At 41.7% G+C, this 17,490-nt stretch overlaps 1 protein-coding gene across 5 annotated transcripts in view; it reads right to left on the bottom strand.

Moving 5' to 3' along the window:
* Positions 1 to 17,490, bottom strand: part of LOC108136797 (myosin-I heavy chain) — a 1,412,760-nt gene that overhangs the window by 1,140,789 nt on the left and 254,481 nt on the right. For all 5 annotated transcript variants that reach the window (XM_041710095.1, XM_041710096.1, XM_041710097.1 and 2 more), the window contains exon 5: positions 9,431 to 9,575. In XM_041710095.1, the coding sequence (XP_041566029.1) occupies positions 9,431 to 9,575 (145 nt within the window). The remainder of the gene's footprint in view (positions 1 to 9,430; positions 9,576 to 17,490) is intronic.

The raw sequence follows: 17,490 nt of genomic DNA, 5'->3' as shown, positions 1-17,490 counted from the left end.
AAAATATCGATAACATCGATAACAACGGGAGACCGATCGGACAAATCACGGAGATCAAGAAAGTCATCGGGGGAAACATCTGGGGCGGGAATTCAAAAGTCTACGGGGGAAACTTCTGGGCGGGAATTTAAAGTCTTCGGGGGAAACGTCTGGGGCGGGAGATTCAAAATCTGGAAGGAGGATCGGCGCTGTGGATTTCAAGAAGGAGCTGTGAGCGTCGTGGGAAACGTCTGGAGGAGCAAGTCGACTAGAAGACTACAAGCAAACGAGGACAAGTACGAGGAGAAGACACGTCGAGGGAAGGATGTCAGAATGTGAAGTATACCAAGGCAGAGAGAAAAGCGAGTCTCTTTTTCATTCCCGAAGTAAGGGGAGAATGTGAGGAGTTGAATAACTCCCCACAAGTTAGAAAGCAAGCAGAGCAAGCGCATGCAAGCAGTGGCCTACCAGTTACCAGTTACGCGGCGAATTCGCCCGTAGTTACGGAAGTGCGGCGAGAGAGAGTGGTGCACCCAGCACCAGACAAGGGCAGGGAGAGTCCGAGAGGGACAGCAATAGAAGAGAGCGGTGAAGGGCTGTGCGCAGAAGAAAGTAACGGGACGGCATCGGACTTTGGACCCTGGTATTGGTGCCGTACGCAAAGGGTGAAAGGTCGAATGGTAAAACCGTGGACTTTGGACCAGGAGGCAAGGAGTCGCCGATAACTAGCGGTAAATGGAGGCCTATATAAGCCGGCCGAGCGCAGGAAGCTGGATCAGTCGATTTCTACCAAGTCAACAAGTAACAGTCATCAAGTGAACCAGTAACCAGTCAAACAACGTGAAGGAGCAAGTAAAGCGGAGTCATCAAGGAAACAAGATCGCTACGTCGAGACGTTCGGGACTTAGAGCTACAGTCTCCGAATTGAGACACAGGTAGCCGAGGTCCTTACGGCATCACACGGCTAAGTCCAGGCGCTTTGTCACAACTTCTGTCGCGATTTGAGCTTAGCATCCCAACAAATAGAGTTCTTCGACGAGGAACCGTGGGCTCAGAAGGAAAGTTGTCTAGAACTAGCTGCCTGCCTACAAGGATTGCATTGGCGAACTCCGGCGTATGCCTGATCGTCCTGCAGGAACTGTACAAGGTCCTGGTGCGACTAGTCCGGAAGGACGCGCGGTTGTTCAGCTGGTGCCTCGAAAGGCGTATGCGTAGAGAGCACAGCGGTCCACCGCTAAAGTCCCAGAACCGCAGCTTACCGAGTCGCCAACAAGGAGCGGAGCCGGTCGAGATACCTGGAGACAGAACAAGGACAACGAGGTACCCAGGAAGACGAACAACGAGCGTCGTGCGAGCAGCATATACTTAAAATTCTTAAGCCTGCGGCAGAGAGAGTAGGGTGGAAGCGTTCGTCTAGAACCTGGCGTTTGACCCAGGGACTGCGTTGGCGGCTTCCGGCGTACGCCTGAACCGTCAGGTAGAAACTGAGCTGACGTCCGGTGCGACCGGCCGGGACAGAGCAAGGGACAGGAGGCTGCGGCTGCGAAAGGCGTACGCATTGAGAGCACAGTGCCTGTTCACCCTAGTCTGGGAACGGTGACGCATCCCTAATTCCTGGCAGCAGAAGACATCGCAAGCGAAACCGGCGAGGGAGACACCACTTCGCAGACAGCACGATCCAGCGAGACGTTCAACGTGGGAAGGAGACGACGGCAGAACACCACCCCGGCCGAGGGTCAAGTTGGCGAATAAAAGATCATTGTATACTCCCAATCTTTCTGTGCGTTTTCACTGATCAATGGGCGGTCACATATATATAAATTTGGTGGGACTAACACTTACATTTGCTGAGCCGCACGACATTCGTAGCGAGCAGATAACAAAGAAAATCAGTACGTTACAACCTTAAGATCCCTATCACCCAGTTTTAGAGCTGACTATTAATGCAGGGATAGAGTTAAAGGAAAATTTACAAAAGTCTATTTAACGAATCCAATGCTTTCGTAAGACAAACTTTGGTCGTTTAAATACTTGTATATCTGGCTATGACTGGTCCGAACTTAAACACGACGAAATTCCTCAGCGAAATGGGCATTAAGCAACAATTCACAGCACCATATACACCGCAGGAGAATCCGACGGAAAGAGCAAACCGAACAGTTAAAACCATGATAGCGCAGTTTGCGGGACAGAACCAGAGGAATTGGAACGAGAAGTGGCCGGAGATCAACAGGGTACTCCCCGTGTTTCCTCACGCAGGCACTGAAGAACCGCGAGGCTTGTATAAGGAGACGAATAAAGACAGATACGATCCCAACAGAACTGGCACTGGCAGAATGCAGCCCAAAGAGCATGACCTTTCATTGGTACAATCCTTTCCCAGGAACCGTAAATGCCGTATATTGGCGACTATCCCATGGGTATTTACCAATAGCCGTGTTTCAAGTTCAACGTGGAGATGTATCGGACGCGGCCTAATTTCTCCAGAATTTGGTTGATTCTCGGGACTGGATAGGCGTCGGGCACTGAGTGTGCGTTTAACTGACGATAGTCTACACACATGCGCCAATCGCTAATCTTCTTCTTGACCAATACGATGGGAGCGCTGAGCGGGCTTCTGAAAGGTTCGATGGCCCCGTCACGGAGCAGTTCGACTACTTGGGCATCGATGACATGTTGCATCGCGGGGTTCCGGGGATAGTACCTTGTTTTTAAGGACTTATCGTCGTGCATGACGATAGTGTGCTCGGCGACGTGAGACAGCCCTTGCAGCCTCTCGAATAAAGCCAGTTCTCGATCGATGAAGCCTTGTTCGGCCGCACTCTGTCGCTGCTCGTCGTGTTCTACCATCCCCATCCTAATGGGCGCACCGGCGTCGATGTTTGAGGTCGTAGCCCGCGTAGGCATAGGGCTGAGGGCCTCAGCTTCTCCTGGCCTGGCAGTTCCCAAATGGGCCCCAACCTCAACAGGGTGTACCGTTTCCTCCTGGCTGCCTCGCGTCTTTATCAGTACTGGCTGTAACAGAGGGTCTCCTACCGCTTGGGATTAAGATTACAAGTCGTGGGTGTCTCGCCCACATCGCACCTGTGTTTCCGCTACTTTGATGAAGTCCATCCCAAGTATTATGCGATCTAACATGGTGGGCATTACCAACATAGGTAAGAGTACCGTAGTGCCGACCAACGTAACCGACGTTCGCCAGAGCTTCGTCACATCCAGACATGACCGGTCGGCCAACGCTATTTTAGTGACAACATTCCGTAACTCACCTGCACCTGCGGCCAGGTGAGTAAAACTTTCGCTGGCTTTCCTGGATGCCCCTGTATCAATGGTGGCGTCCACCCGTTGTCCTCCGACTTCTATCGCTGCTGTGATGAGCCCGCCGTGTAACCTAAACGGGTTCACTGGGGTCGGGTTACTGCTCCGTTCGTCTCCGCCGCACCCGGGTTCCGGTGGAGGCGTTCCCCGTTTCCCGACGCATTTCGAAGGCAACAATCTATGGTTAATACTCCTGGTCACCCACAGTTCCAACAGTCGGAAATGTCCGTTCTCTCCGCAGCGGTTACAAGCCCGCTGTATGTCCACTCGAGAGGTTCCTTGTCTGATCATCTGGTGTGTCACGTGTCCTGTCCTGTTATATTCTCCGGATTCCGGAATGGGTTCGGCGATCGGCGAAGTTGAGGTTCCTCTGGGTTCCTGTCCATGGTTACTCTTGGCCCACGTCGAGTCGAGTAGTTTGACACTCTGGTTCTGAGCTCGATCAAGTAAGTTTTGAAAGGCTCTCCTCTCCGCTGCACGTGGGTCCGTATCTCATCTTCCAACCGCTCGAAATACCGAGGGGTTAGGAAGAAGTCAAGGAATTCCCTTCGGAAAGGTTCTCATGAAGCCGACTGTAGATGACTCGTGCGAAACACCGTGCCGCTGGGCCCTCCAAGAGGGGGACGTCCTCTGGATTTATCCTGTACGTCGTCATCTTTTCCTCGAGCGCGGCGGATCCGAACTCCCATCGAAACGTAAATTCCACTTATGCATCTTCTCGGGATGTTGAGTGGGAGCCGCGCTGCTCTGTGTGTCTCGCCCTTGTATATTGGCGGGTAAGCGGGTGCCGTGTGTCGATCCTGGGTGTATCCCTCGATGGCGGGCTGGAGTCCCGATCGATGTAGCCCCGAATATCATGGGAATGGTGAGGGATTGCGTGAATTGTTCCGTCTCACCGTTCCTTCCTGGAGGATTCGGACTTGGGGCCCGGCTGCTATATTGCTCCTGCAACTGAACCAGTCGGTCCCACACACCCTGTGGGAACGACCCTGTGCTGACGAGGCTGGCGAATGTCTTCCTGGTCTCTTCAACGGTACCGTAGGCCTTGAAACCAAAATCCAGGGCGAGAGAGCTGAGTTCATCTTTTCGGCGAGCGTACATCCAGCGGACTCCTATACCTGGATTCTTAATGAAATCGTCTTTGATTTAATTCTTGTGTTAACTTCCTTCTCAAGTCTTCTAAGTCCTTTCGGAGATCGGATGTGAGCGGTTCGTTTTGTCTTCGAACAGACTCTTCGAGAGACTCTTCCCTGTTTTTTCTTCAGTGGGTTTTTAAGCCACTTTGATGATTCTCTAGCTAGTCTCGGTGTTCTCAGTCAGATTTAGAAGTACTTTAGAGAATTGAGTCGTTTTGGGGGTCACGCCGAAGGTTCTCATGGACATCGGGAGAGAGAGTGATGTCGGAGTTGATCGCGTCGTATCTTGCTCCGGAGTTAAAAATGCAACGGGCTGGACCTTGGGGCGTGGTCAAGCCGGGCAAACGATTTCACGAGAGTGGGAACGCTGGGTGATATCACCGGTCACTTCTGCGATTGGGGCGCACAAGTCGCTTTCCGCGTGTCGGAGGCCGAAAATCCACCGAGTTGGACCTTCGGCCGAAGCCAAGCCGGGAAACTATTTCGCGAGAGTGGGACCGGTGGGTGATGTCACTGATCACTTCGGTGATTGAGGCGCACAAGTCGTTTTCAGCGTGTCGGACGCCAAAAATCCACCGTGGTGGACCTTCTGGCGGGGCCAAGCCGGGTAGACTTTGTCGGAAGCGGGCGGATTGAATGGAAAAGGATGGTGATAAGATTGGCCGATCGGGAATGATGTCACATGGGTCGACAGAATGGGCTACTCTCAAGCCAGTCGAGGCAGCTATTTGAACGAAGGGGCGTTTCATACAAAAGCCGCAATGTTTAAGCTACGCGTTAAAACAAAATTTTTTTGAATAATATATATACTCGTTGTTTTTTTAAAGCGATTTTAACGCAAATCTTTTGTGGGCCAAACTGTATATATTCGGAAAAACAAAGCGCAAATGCTTATGAGTGCCTATAATCGTTTCCGTTTACTTTTTTTTATCTTAACTGGCTTTTTTGCTGATAAATCAGAGAATATTTGGCGGAGCGACTCAAAAACACGACTGCTTTGCGCGACTGCTCGAGGTTAAATTTACAAAATGTGGAGAAAATATGGAGAAAATAATAGAGAAAACTAAGAGTGTAAATTTATAGTTATATAAATATAAGTAAACATCAGTATTTTTCAACTTTGTAAAGTTTCCTAAAAAAAATAAGCTAGACAAATTTTGCAAAATAATAATGTATGTATAACTTCAAGGCTTTTCGCTCTTTGCTTGTAGTGTTATCAACGCAGTTCGGTAGATTGCGCCACCTAAAACCCAATTGTTTTCTCGGTTAATATTTACTTGAAAGTTTGTTAGCTGAGTTACGGGTTTCTAATAGTAGCGGATCAATAGGCCCAAGGATAAAGGGGTTTAGCCTTTTGAGTAAAAAGGTTCCACCGCCAAGCCCATGCTCTAAACGTGTATGAATGTCCTGCACCATGTCAGTGACCTCTTTTCGGGAAGCATTCGGCGTCAGAAACGCAGGGTCATCGACATATGTTTCTTTGAAAGTATGTCTGCATTTGGGAAGGAAGATTTTGATCATCGGGCATTAACAAAAAAACGTTCAACCGACAAGAAATTAACGCAAAAGACAGAAATATGTCAAGGAAAGAATTGGCTTAAGCTTATACAGTAAGACGCAGTGCCAAACACGATCAAAGGCTTTGTTCATGTCCAAAAACATTCGATAGCTATACTTTTTCGTCTCAAAGACTGCATTACTGTGGAGACTCCTAAAACCAAACTGATGGTCAGCGATTTGCGTGCTTCTACTGCTCCGGATAACATGTTAAAACAATCAAAGCATTTAAAATGCTTCTTAGGAAGGAAATTGCCATTTATCCGTCAATACTGTCATAACCAGGGGGTCTTATTCGGCATAAACCTCTTGATTTTGACACTATTTTCCTTACCATCAGTAGTCACAATTTCTAAATCAGGAGCAGACTACACGTCAACAGCTACGGATGCAGAAGCATCCTATTCTGTGGCCAAATCAAAAGGCTCGAAGAAAACAACGGAGGACAGTAGATAGAAACCCAGGGTACTTGCAGCGGCCCAAAATTTTGTTGTTGAATAAGAACTGTGGGCAGAGTATCGTATGTAAAAGCGGACGAAAATTGCAGCCCCTCCTCGCCGACAATCTACCGGATGATTGGCCGTTGAAAGGTCATAGCTAAAAATCCGAAGGCTAGAACGACTGTTCAAACGTGTTTCATTAACCAATTGACCTAGAAAAATTTTTACATTCAAGCACAACATTTTTGCCAGTGATAAAACGAGATAAGCTTACCAAGATTAGACATAGCTCCTGTTCTAAACTAAGAAGTTCCATATTTTTCATTATCATGAACATCATCTGGTCTATAGGTGAATGAGTAGCTCAAACCTGGAAGTAAGTGGGGTGACCTTTGCGAGGAAAACGGAGGGCAAGCTTATTAAATATTTTCCTGGTAAGAAACAAGAGTCGACAAGGAAAAGACTGGAGTCAAATCATTTTGAGCAAAAATTACGCCAAGTACAAGTTAACTTATTAGTGGCTTTGTGGAAATTCCAGTTCTGCGTCGAGCAACAGCTTCCAGAAGAGCCCGAAACTTGCAAAGCATTACATCAAATAGCGATTGGCACTGCTGCTTACTCCAAAAGCTTAAGCCAATTCTTTCCTTGGCATTCTTTAGTCTTCTTCATTCATTTCTTGTCGATAGAACCTTCCTAGTTGATGTTCGTGGATCAAAGCCTGCAAGCACGGTCTATATTGGCTGGAGTTTTTTAAGAAAGTGTACTCGACCTTTTCTCTATACCATCTTCACAGCGGATTTTCCTTCGCCTAGATCCAGACATACTCCCACAGCTACTCAAGTCGATGACACTGCGTTTCTGGCGACGAATGCTTCCTAATGGTGCAAGACTTACTATACGAGGTTAAGGCATTGGCTTCGCCTTTGGAATAGTGTTCCAACACGCAACCTTTCTACTCGCCAGGCTTAACCCCTATCGACTCGTTCTAGACGGTATGCCTATCGAACACACGGCCTTTTACTCATTTTGGATAGGCGGCTCACTTGAAAGCCAACAGAGCCCGGAAATTTCACAGCTGATATGTGAAAAGTTTTGCCTGCGAGGCGCCCTGGAACTTTGAAATTGAAGGCAATGGCCCAAGAACTCAACTTGGGTAAATCTTCCTGGCTCAAGTCCGTTAATCCATTGAATATTTAACAGCGAAATCTGCCGAGATGGCCTCATTAGCATTCAAAACCATGGGACTGGTAATTCTGCGCCATTCCAGTAGTAAATGATCAGACCAATTGTCTCCCAACTAATAAAGCCCCAAGGACACAGCTCCTGCCAGAGTTGGCCGAAAAGGACGCACACTTAATTTCAACAGCTGCAATTAAGAGCAGCCCACATGACTGACGAGCGCCCATAAATACGCTTTAAAGAGTTTAACTGATTGTGGTTCTACTCGCCAGAAAGCCAAGAAAATTTTCGGCTTAAGCGGCATCGAAATCTGCATAGCGGCCAAGTTACGGATTTTCAAGAGTATATTAATACCCCCACTTTCCTTGGGCATACACTTTTACGACACTGCGTGTAACACTTTTATAAGTCTTATTCATGCTTCGATATTTGAAAATTATCCTTTATGCTCGTCAATCATTAGAAGACACCCGTTCACATATTTCCTGGTCACTATTCAGACTTATGAACAGAAGAAGACTTGAAAAACTATATACTCTGACATTTGGATAATTGGACGATACATAGAGAGCAGAACTGCTCAGCTCAGTAGAAAATTATACGCAACATACAACCCAAAAATTGCGTAATTTTTTATTTGTTCCGCTTTCTGTTCTATTCGAAGGCTTTTCTTTATAAATTTGTTTCTTTCTTTTCTCTCACTTCGGCATTAGAAATACAGTAGTGCGACCCATTTTGCAAGATGTTGTGTTAATTATTTTGTTATTATCTTAACTGTTAGTTTGAATCGTTGTTCCTTTTGGAACAATTTTTGAAAAAAACCAGTCGGTATAAATTAATTGCTAATTTAGCACTTTTTACAAAGTAACGTTAAATGAATAATTATATAGAAGCAAACAGTGTGTTATAATTTATAACTTTTAAGACCTTGCTTATAGACAGTTCCATTTTCCAAGAAATCATCAAAAAAATTAATTAAAAGATTTTTTTCATTCATAGGACTTTAATGTTCTTGGATAACAGATCTTATAATCCGATACCTCAACTAATAAGAAAAGAACTGGTTAACATAATATAACTTCTCCAAGTTGCTCTATGATTTGTTTTCTTAAGTTATTAATACTCAAAGTTAAATACTTTATTTAGGAGATTTGACTTAAGAACGCATTATGTATTCATAGTTTTAGCGATTTATTTGTATCAAAGCTGCTTTGGATTCGTTTTTTTTCAATGTTTTTCCAGTGACGATTTATAAGCCTGTCTAATAGTGACAGATTTGATAAATGCTCTTCAGCATGTTTTTTGTGTAAGTTCTTGATCAGCATAACTAGGAGAGTTGATTTAGCCATGTCAGCCTGCCCTCCAGTTTGTCCGTTTCGACGAAAACTAGACTAGATTACACTTGGGCCGGACCGAACGCTCTTATTATATCTTCGCTGGTCTTATTGAATATATTTTATTTGAATACACATAGAAATGAATGAATACTTTGGAAAAACGATTCTCATTTTGTTAGGATCGAACAGCATTACAATATAGCTGCCATATGAACGGTCGAAAAATTCAACATAAACGGATAAATGTACATTTATACGGCTTAAAGAATATTTAATTTTCCTAAAAGATGCGAGGGTAGATTAACTTTGGCTTTCTTCTGTTTCGTTTATCCTAGTAAAATTATACTAATCTTAAACTAACATAAATTTGTTTGTCCACATCCGAGCAGTTTATAAAGAAAAAAGAAAAACAATGTGTAATTGTATTCGTGTCATTGTCGTGTCTATTGTCATTTTTCGATTGCGAAAAATAAACGGAACTTACCAAAAGCTTCCAAAATGGTGTTAGCCTCTAAAATCTGCTGTTGCACCCACGACGAAATGTCTGAAGTGATTGAGCATAAAAACTGCAATATAAATTTGGTTGTTTCGGTTTTTCCAGCTCCAGATTCCCCTGATATAACACAGGCCTAAAAATATGAGATAAAAATAGTATTATTTTCTGTCAGAGTTAAAGGTCAAATCCCCTTAGATAGTGAACGTATTTTGCGGGATCTTATTGTCAGAATTACTAAATATATTATAGTAATCTATTTTTATCATTTGGTATAATGATTAAAACATGTACATGATGAACATTAAACAACAAAACATTGCTCACGAGGCAACGACGAAAGTAGTCAGCGAATCACAAACCAAATCAAGTTTTAACTCATTTTTTTCTACCCGTAATGTGGAAAAAGCTTCTTCTTAGTAAAGTTCGACCCATGAAACGGCTATCAAATCTTTTTTTTTATTGAATAGCTCCGACAATGCAGTTACGGGTTGCGAGTAATGCGGTTTTTATGCTTTTTCAGATTGCGCAATGATCGATTCGAATATCGATTGGTTCATATATAGTTTTAAAAATGCGAATGTTGCCTTGGAGAAGGCAATGCATCCACAACGAGAAACTGTTTGGTGCGGTATGTAGTCGGTGGCATTGTTAGCACGTTTTTCTTTGAAAACGGATCAGGGATCAATTGTGACTGCTTTCGCGACATGTAAGAAAACTTTCTCTTTATTATGAATTATTATCATTTAAGTGGTTTTCCACCAATATGAAAAATTGGGAATTTAAAAAAAAAAATACTCCAAGAATACTTACTTGATGGGCCACTCTTTATAATATGAACTCGATCCCACGCTGGTGCTGCTGTTTTATACTTTCGTACTCTTTTGGGGCTGCATGATTGTTGCACTTGCAAGTGCCGCATGACTGAGCAGGCTCATGAAGGCTTTATCTATGGTAGGTCTCAAAACTTGTTGTTTCGTTAACTGCTTCGCAATCATGCCCTAATGACCTTCATGGAATGGCTTCAGAATATCGACTGCTGAAATAGCTTCTCGCTTACTAAAAGGAATATTCACGAAACAAATACTTCAGACCAAATACCTTGAGGCAACTACTACTCGTACCAACTATCAGAGTCTTGAAAAAAAATGAAGTGCATCCTATCTATAATCTGCAATACCTATTGCACTGAAGAATTACGATGCAAGAGCCACATAAAAGGAACGAACCAGTGCAAAGCACAAACTGTCAGGAGTATGGACACACCAGTATATACTGCACACTCCGATCAGTCTGTGTAGTTTGTGAAGACTTTCACAATTCCGCAAACTGCCCTGCCAACAAGGAAGACTCCCCCAAAAAAAAAAAAGAAGAAAAAAGAAAACTGCGGTGGAAACCACACGCCTAACCACTGTGGCTCTGTGGTCTACAAGGAGTTGAAAAGCCGTATGCGTCGAGTGACAACCATGCGCAATCAAAATCCTCAACACGTGCACACTTACTCAAAAACGACCCACAAAATTTTTTTCGGCACGGCTGCAAGATCCTCATTTGGTCAGCTTAATACCCAGAAGGGCTTCTCATACGCCAATGCCCTTTGATCAGGAGTGGAAAACCCTCTCCAGTCTAATCTAGGAAACCTTCAGCTGGTCCCAGAACAGTCACAAAGCACCATGTAAAGTGTATGATGGAATGTATGTCCTTCATAAAAGTAACCATGCAAACACTGGTTGAAACCAGATTATGGTGTTACAGTTGCATGCAGCTAAGCAGTCCAAAAAATTGATGGCTAATTTACGAATAACCATGTGGAAAGCCAATGGCTTTTCCCGGCACAAAATCCAGTTCCTGGATTTAAATCATATCGAAATTATGATACTGGTAGAGACGCACCGCACAAGAAAATTCAACTTCCAAATAAGGGGCTTCACCTTCTATCGCACTGTTCATCCAGATAGTAAAGCCAACGGCGGAACCGGCATCGTAATCAGGGAACGCAACAAGCACCATTTTCACCAAAGCTTAGCAACTAAATACTTGTCACGTCTACCACGTCTATCATAGGGCAGCCAGGTAACGGAAACCTTTCTGTAGCCGCCGTAAACTGTCCGCCTTGCTTTAAAATTTCTGAAGGACAATTCATGGATTTTTACAACTTACTTTGAGAACGCTTCATAGCTGCAGAAAACTATAATGCTAAACACACGCACTGGGGATCACGACTCGTGACTCTCAAAGGAAGGCATTCGCCTACTCTTCTTCAAAGCCAAGAAACCACAGACTACCCCCAGAGGCTGACATCGCACAGAACTAACCCCGCAGCTCAACATCGAAGCAGACATCGACTGTTTTACCGTTGCTCTTGAAGATATAAAATCTACAATTTGAACAGCTTATATTGGAAAAGAGGCGACTGCGACGTGCTTGGCAAACCAACAGATCGCCATCCTCAAAACAACGTTTTAACGAAGCCGCACGCACACTAAACCGAGCCCTGAAGAAAGACACTGAAAACGCACAACTACGGTACATCGAAAAATTTTCGCCAACCAATAGAAAATATCCTCTATGGAGGGCTCACCCAAACCTGAGCTCTCCAATCGAAGCATTCACTCTGATCAGAAATTCATGAAGTAGCTGGGCCCGCAGCGAAGATAGAGTTGAAACTTTTGCTTGACATCTGAATCTGAAACTAATTCAATACCAACACTGTTTCAGCCAGAGGAGGTCGCGAAAGTCATAGGGAAACTGAAACTGACCTTATAAACCCAAACATGATAATTGAACTTCCAAACTCTGCTATCGAGGTTATTTGTAAACTCTTCAATCCTAGAAAATTGAAAAAATCTACTATTATCATGATACCGAAACCCGGAAAAGACCACACAATTCCGTCGTCCTACAGACCAATTAGTGTATTATCGTGTCGGTCTAAATTGTTGGAAACTGCCTTTTAACACTGAAACTAATTCAATACCAACACTGTTTCAGCCAAAGGAGGTCGCGAAAGTCATAGGGGAACTGAAAATGACCTTATAAAGTCAAAAATAATAATAGAACTTCCAAACTCTGCCATCGAGGTTATTTGTAAACTCCTCAATCCTAGAAAATTGAAAAAATCTACTATTATCATGATACCGAATCCCGGAAAAGACCACACAATTCCGTCGTCCTACAGACCAATTAGTGTATTATCGTGTCGGTCTAAATTGTTGGAAACTGCCTTTTAACACGCATGATACCATATGTCATCCCGGCACATCAATTTGGCATTCGTCAAAGCCATGGAACGTCAAAGCCATGGAACGTGCAGCTAACAAAATCTAACAACTGACGACACTGTAATCATAAGTTGCTCTAGGTGTCAAAACATGCCCTCTACTTTCTTGCAGTAAAAAATGAAATAGAAAAATAAAAAGCGGCCTACAATGAAAAACTCTTTGTGTTCAAACCTGAACACGTCTAAATATAAGTATGAACATATAAGCTGAACGGAGCAGCCACTTGACCTCCTGTGAGCGGTCACAGAATGTTTTAGCTGCAAGTGCTATCAGGGTAGTTGTGATCTCCCTTATCGCACTTAAAAATGTTTTCTCAGTTATGGATAAACAAGTCACTCCTTGGGTTATTAGAAATAAGATAATGACTTCAAATATAAGATTTTATGAGTTCTGTGCATGTCACTTGTCAATGGAGCCAGAGCCATAAATTACGATCTGTTACTTAAAATCCAAGGGAGCATTTGTTTGCACTTGTAATCTGTACGTGCAAGCCACTTGAGCCTCTAAATATTATCACTTGAAATGTTTCCCACACTACACAAAGGACTTGGGCGGGGGTCAAAATATAGCTCTCCCGCTCAGGGCAAAACAGATGCGGTCTCTGCTTAGGCCATAGATAAGAATAGAATACGAAACACACCAACGTTACTTGCTAAAAAACGTATTGAAATAAAAACAGTTTGAAATGATAACTCAACAAATGTAGACGTCTTTATTAGAGCGCTCTAACATTTTGGTCCTTCGAGGCACTCTGTAGTTTTCCCCCACCAGTGGTAAGAGACTCAGAGTTTTTAAACCAGCACCTTAGAGTCTGATTTGTTGCGAGCGCACGATCAGCTAAAGGTTGCAAAAATAAAAATAAATAAAATAAAAATTCACAAGTTTAAATCTTGTTAAAAAACTAAAAGTTAATAAGCCAAAGGGGCACAAAATTCTGAAAAATTACACAGGTGTGTTCCGCGACGTGGCCAAGGCCAGAACATTGGTAAATTGTCAAAAAAATAAAAAGGTGTTCGGTGATACGGGAACAGAAAAGGACGAACTCAATAGCTCGAACCTTAAGTGGTTAGAACAAAAATAAATAAATTAAACAACCAACAACAACCCAGTTAAACCAAGACATCGAAGCAACACCCAAATTTCGCCAACCAACAACAAGTAACAACCAAATAAACCACATCGCACCAACAACCCAGTCTCAGCAACCAAAACATCGAAGCAAAAGCCAAATTTCGCCAACCAACGACAATTAACAACCCAAAAAGGACATCGAAGCAGCAACAAGGACATCGAAGCGGCAACAACCCAGTCAAAACAACGACATCGAAGCAACAGTCATCGAAGCAGCAGATAAGTTAACTTTTAAAATATTTTTTGTAACAGAACAAATAAGAAGTATGATAGATTATAAGTATTTAAACCTAAATACCAAATTAAAAAAAAAAAATGTTGTCCAAAATCATTATAAAGCTGCTTGAAGCACAGGCAAGCTTAACTAAAGAAATTGGAGTAATTGAAGCAGGTCAATTAACAACCGAAAGTATTTCAAAATTAGATAGCCTCAAAGCTAGATTTGTTGCGAATCATGGATCTTTATTAAAATGTGGAGTAGTCGATCATGACTATTTCAACAAAAAATGGTTTGAAGAGATCTGTAAAGTTATTGAAACCCTAAAAAGTACATTTTCAAATTTAAAAGTTGGTTCTGAAACCAAAACAGTAAATGCAACAGGGAGTGACCCAAACAAATTGGCAAAGGTGTTCGAACAAAATGTCGAACAACTAAACAAGTATTTAAAGGAATACATTAAGGAGCTCAATAGGGCTGGCCGTGTAGACTGCCTACTAAGAGCTAATAAAATAGAATTTATATGGAATAGAACAAACAATAAAATAAAGGAGTTCTTAAAAAGATATGAAAATAACATATCTTTCGACGAAACAGTCGAAGAACTTGAATTTTACGTTAAAAACGTGTTAGAAATCCTAGACCTAAGGATAAAATCTTTCGATGTGACAATAGGAAGTAATAATGGGGTGTTGGTAAGGGATGGAGTTGATGACCTTCCCCCTATTACCAAAAATACAAGTTCACACCTTTTCTGGAGAAGGAAAAGAAGAAGGAAGAAGGAGAATTTAAAGAAATAATTCATAATAGAGATGATCTGAGCTCATCTCTAAAATTTAATTATTTGAAAACTGCTCTTAAAGGCGGAGCAAGGAGTATGATTGCTCACTTTCTAACAGGTTCTGCTGAAAATTATACTGCCGCTTGGGAACTATTAACCAAGCGGTATGAAAATAAGAGAAAAATATTCTCAGATCAGCCGAATCGTTTGATCGAGTTGCCCATTCTAGACAACGATTCAGCAAAACAGATTAAATGGTTTATTGATTCAATAAATGAATCAATTTATTTAATCAGAACAAAAGCGAATTTAAAAATTAAAAAAAAAACTAAAACGAAACGCATATAAAAAAAACCAAGGAAATTCAATTACTAAGCGATATAATGGAATTTTTAGAGCAACGTGTGAGTTCTCTTAGCTCAGCACTAAATGATGAAAAGAAAGTTTTTAAAAAAGTGGTAAATACCACTGTTAAAGAAAAGTTGTCTACTTTGTAAAATGGTTGGACGCTTTGTAACAATGTTATAAGTTTAGGGGAATGAGTCCGATAGAAAGAGGGGAGTTTATTAGAAAACAGCGCTTGTGCAACAGATGTTTTAAGCATTCTGTTTTCAAGAAGTGTAACTCGGAATATTTATGCGCAATTTGCAAAAAACCACATCACACCATGCTCCATGTTTCAACTGAAAAAAGAGAAAAAGTAAACACCTGTGTTACTAAGGAACAAGCATTTCTAGCAACCGCATTGATTAAAGTAAAATCAAATAAAGGTGGCTATGAAAACCTAAGGGCATTAATTGATAGTGGATCGCAATGCACCATTATTTCAGAAGAAGCTGCACAAATATTAAATTTATCTCGTAAACAAACTATCACCGAGGTTGGTGGAGTGTCCTGTTCAGACACTTGTACTTCAAAGCACAAAGTTAATTTAACTATAAAAATGCGCGACGATACAAAAAACCCCCTGAATATTGAAGCTATCATTCCTCCGAAACTAATGAAGGCTTTACCGATCAACACTTAAGATGTTGACAAGTCAAAGTGGACAAAATATACAAAATATCACTTTAATATACCAAGTAGGGTAGATATTATTATAGGAGTAGATTTATATCCATATATTGTAAAAGATGGAGTAGTTAAAATAGACGGACTACTAGGGTAGAATACTGAATTCGGATGGATTATATCCGGTTGTACCAAATCTAAAGGTACAGAATTAATTGTGGCTACTACTATAGAAGAAGGAGATTTAGAGAGGTTTTGGGAAATGGAAAATGATTATAATGACATTGAGGAAGAAATTTGTGAAAGACATTTCGTAGAAACCACTAAAATAAGTAAAAATGGGAGAGATGTGGTCAAAATTCCATTTAAAAATAAAAAACAATTTGGAGACTCCAAAGCGCAGGCGTGATTTTATAATTTAGAAAGAAAATTAAATATAAATATTAACCTTAAAGAAAGTTATATAAAATTCATGCATGAATATATTGACTTGGGGACATATGATAGAGACCAAGAAAGAAGGAAAATATTATTTACCCCATCAAAGTGTTGTAAGGGAATCTAGCCTTACAACAAAATTAAGTGTAGTTTTCGATGCCTCAGCGAAAACTACAAACAACAAAAGTCTAAATGACATTATGTGGGTTGGACCAAGAGTCCAAAAAGATAGCTTTGATATCATCGTCAAATGGCGTAAATGGCCATTTTTATTATCGGCGGACATTGAAAAAATGTACCGGCAAATAAATATGGATGAAGAAGATCAAGATTATTTGCACATTATTTGGAGAGACTCTCCAAATAAAAAACTAAAAATTACAACTAACAACGGTTACTTACGGTACAGCATCAGCACCCTATTTAGCTACAAGAGTGCTTGCTGAAATTTCAAATAAATGTGAAAATATGTCAATAAAAGATATAATTAAAAATGATTTTTATATGGATGACCTTATGACAGGTGCTAATTCCATACAGGAAGCCAAACACCACGTGGAAAATATAACCATTGAATTAGAAAAAGTAGGCTTTAATCTAAGAAAATGGATTTACAATGTCTCAGAAATAGTTGAGGCTCTGGAAAGCAAAGAAGAAAATAAAATATTAGAGATTCAAGAAAATGATTCCATAAAAACACTGGGTCTTCAATGGGAACCTGTTAAAGATGAATTTAAATTCAATTTTAACAGTGAGCCCTGTACTAAAATTAATAAGCGAGTAGTGTTATCAACACTGGCAAAAATTTATGATCCCTTAGGCTGGTTATCTCCAGAGACAATAATTGGAAAATTATTTATGCAACAGCTTTGGTTAACAGAGCAAAAATGGGATCAGAACTTGTCAGATTCAGATACCAATAAATAGAAAAGTTTTAAAGAAAATTTAACATTTCTTGAAAGTATAAGAATTCCAAGGTGGGTGAAATCCCAAGTTAAAATGCCAGTTCAAATTCATGGATTTTCTGATGCGTCCGATAAAGCATACGCAGCTGTAGTATATTCTAAGGTGGGAACCTCTATAGCTAGCAAAAGCAAAGTTAATCCGAAGAATAATCGAAAAACTATTCCTAAACTAGAACTTTGTGCTGCACATTTCCTCTCGAAATTAATAGATAGAGTTAGGACAGCAA

This window comes from Drosophila elegans, unplaced genomic scaffold (genome assembly GCF_018152505.1).
Source record: "Drosophila elegans isolate 14027-0461.03 unplaced genomic scaffold, ASM1815250v1 contig_767, whole genome shotgun sequence".
Classification (NCBI taxonomy): domain Eukaryota; kingdom Metazoa; phylum Arthropoda; class Insecta; order Diptera; family Drosophilidae; genus Drosophila; species Drosophila elegans.
The sequence above is the reverse complement of the archived record's forward strand: the minus strand, read 5'-3'. Positions and strand labels throughout refer to the sequence as shown.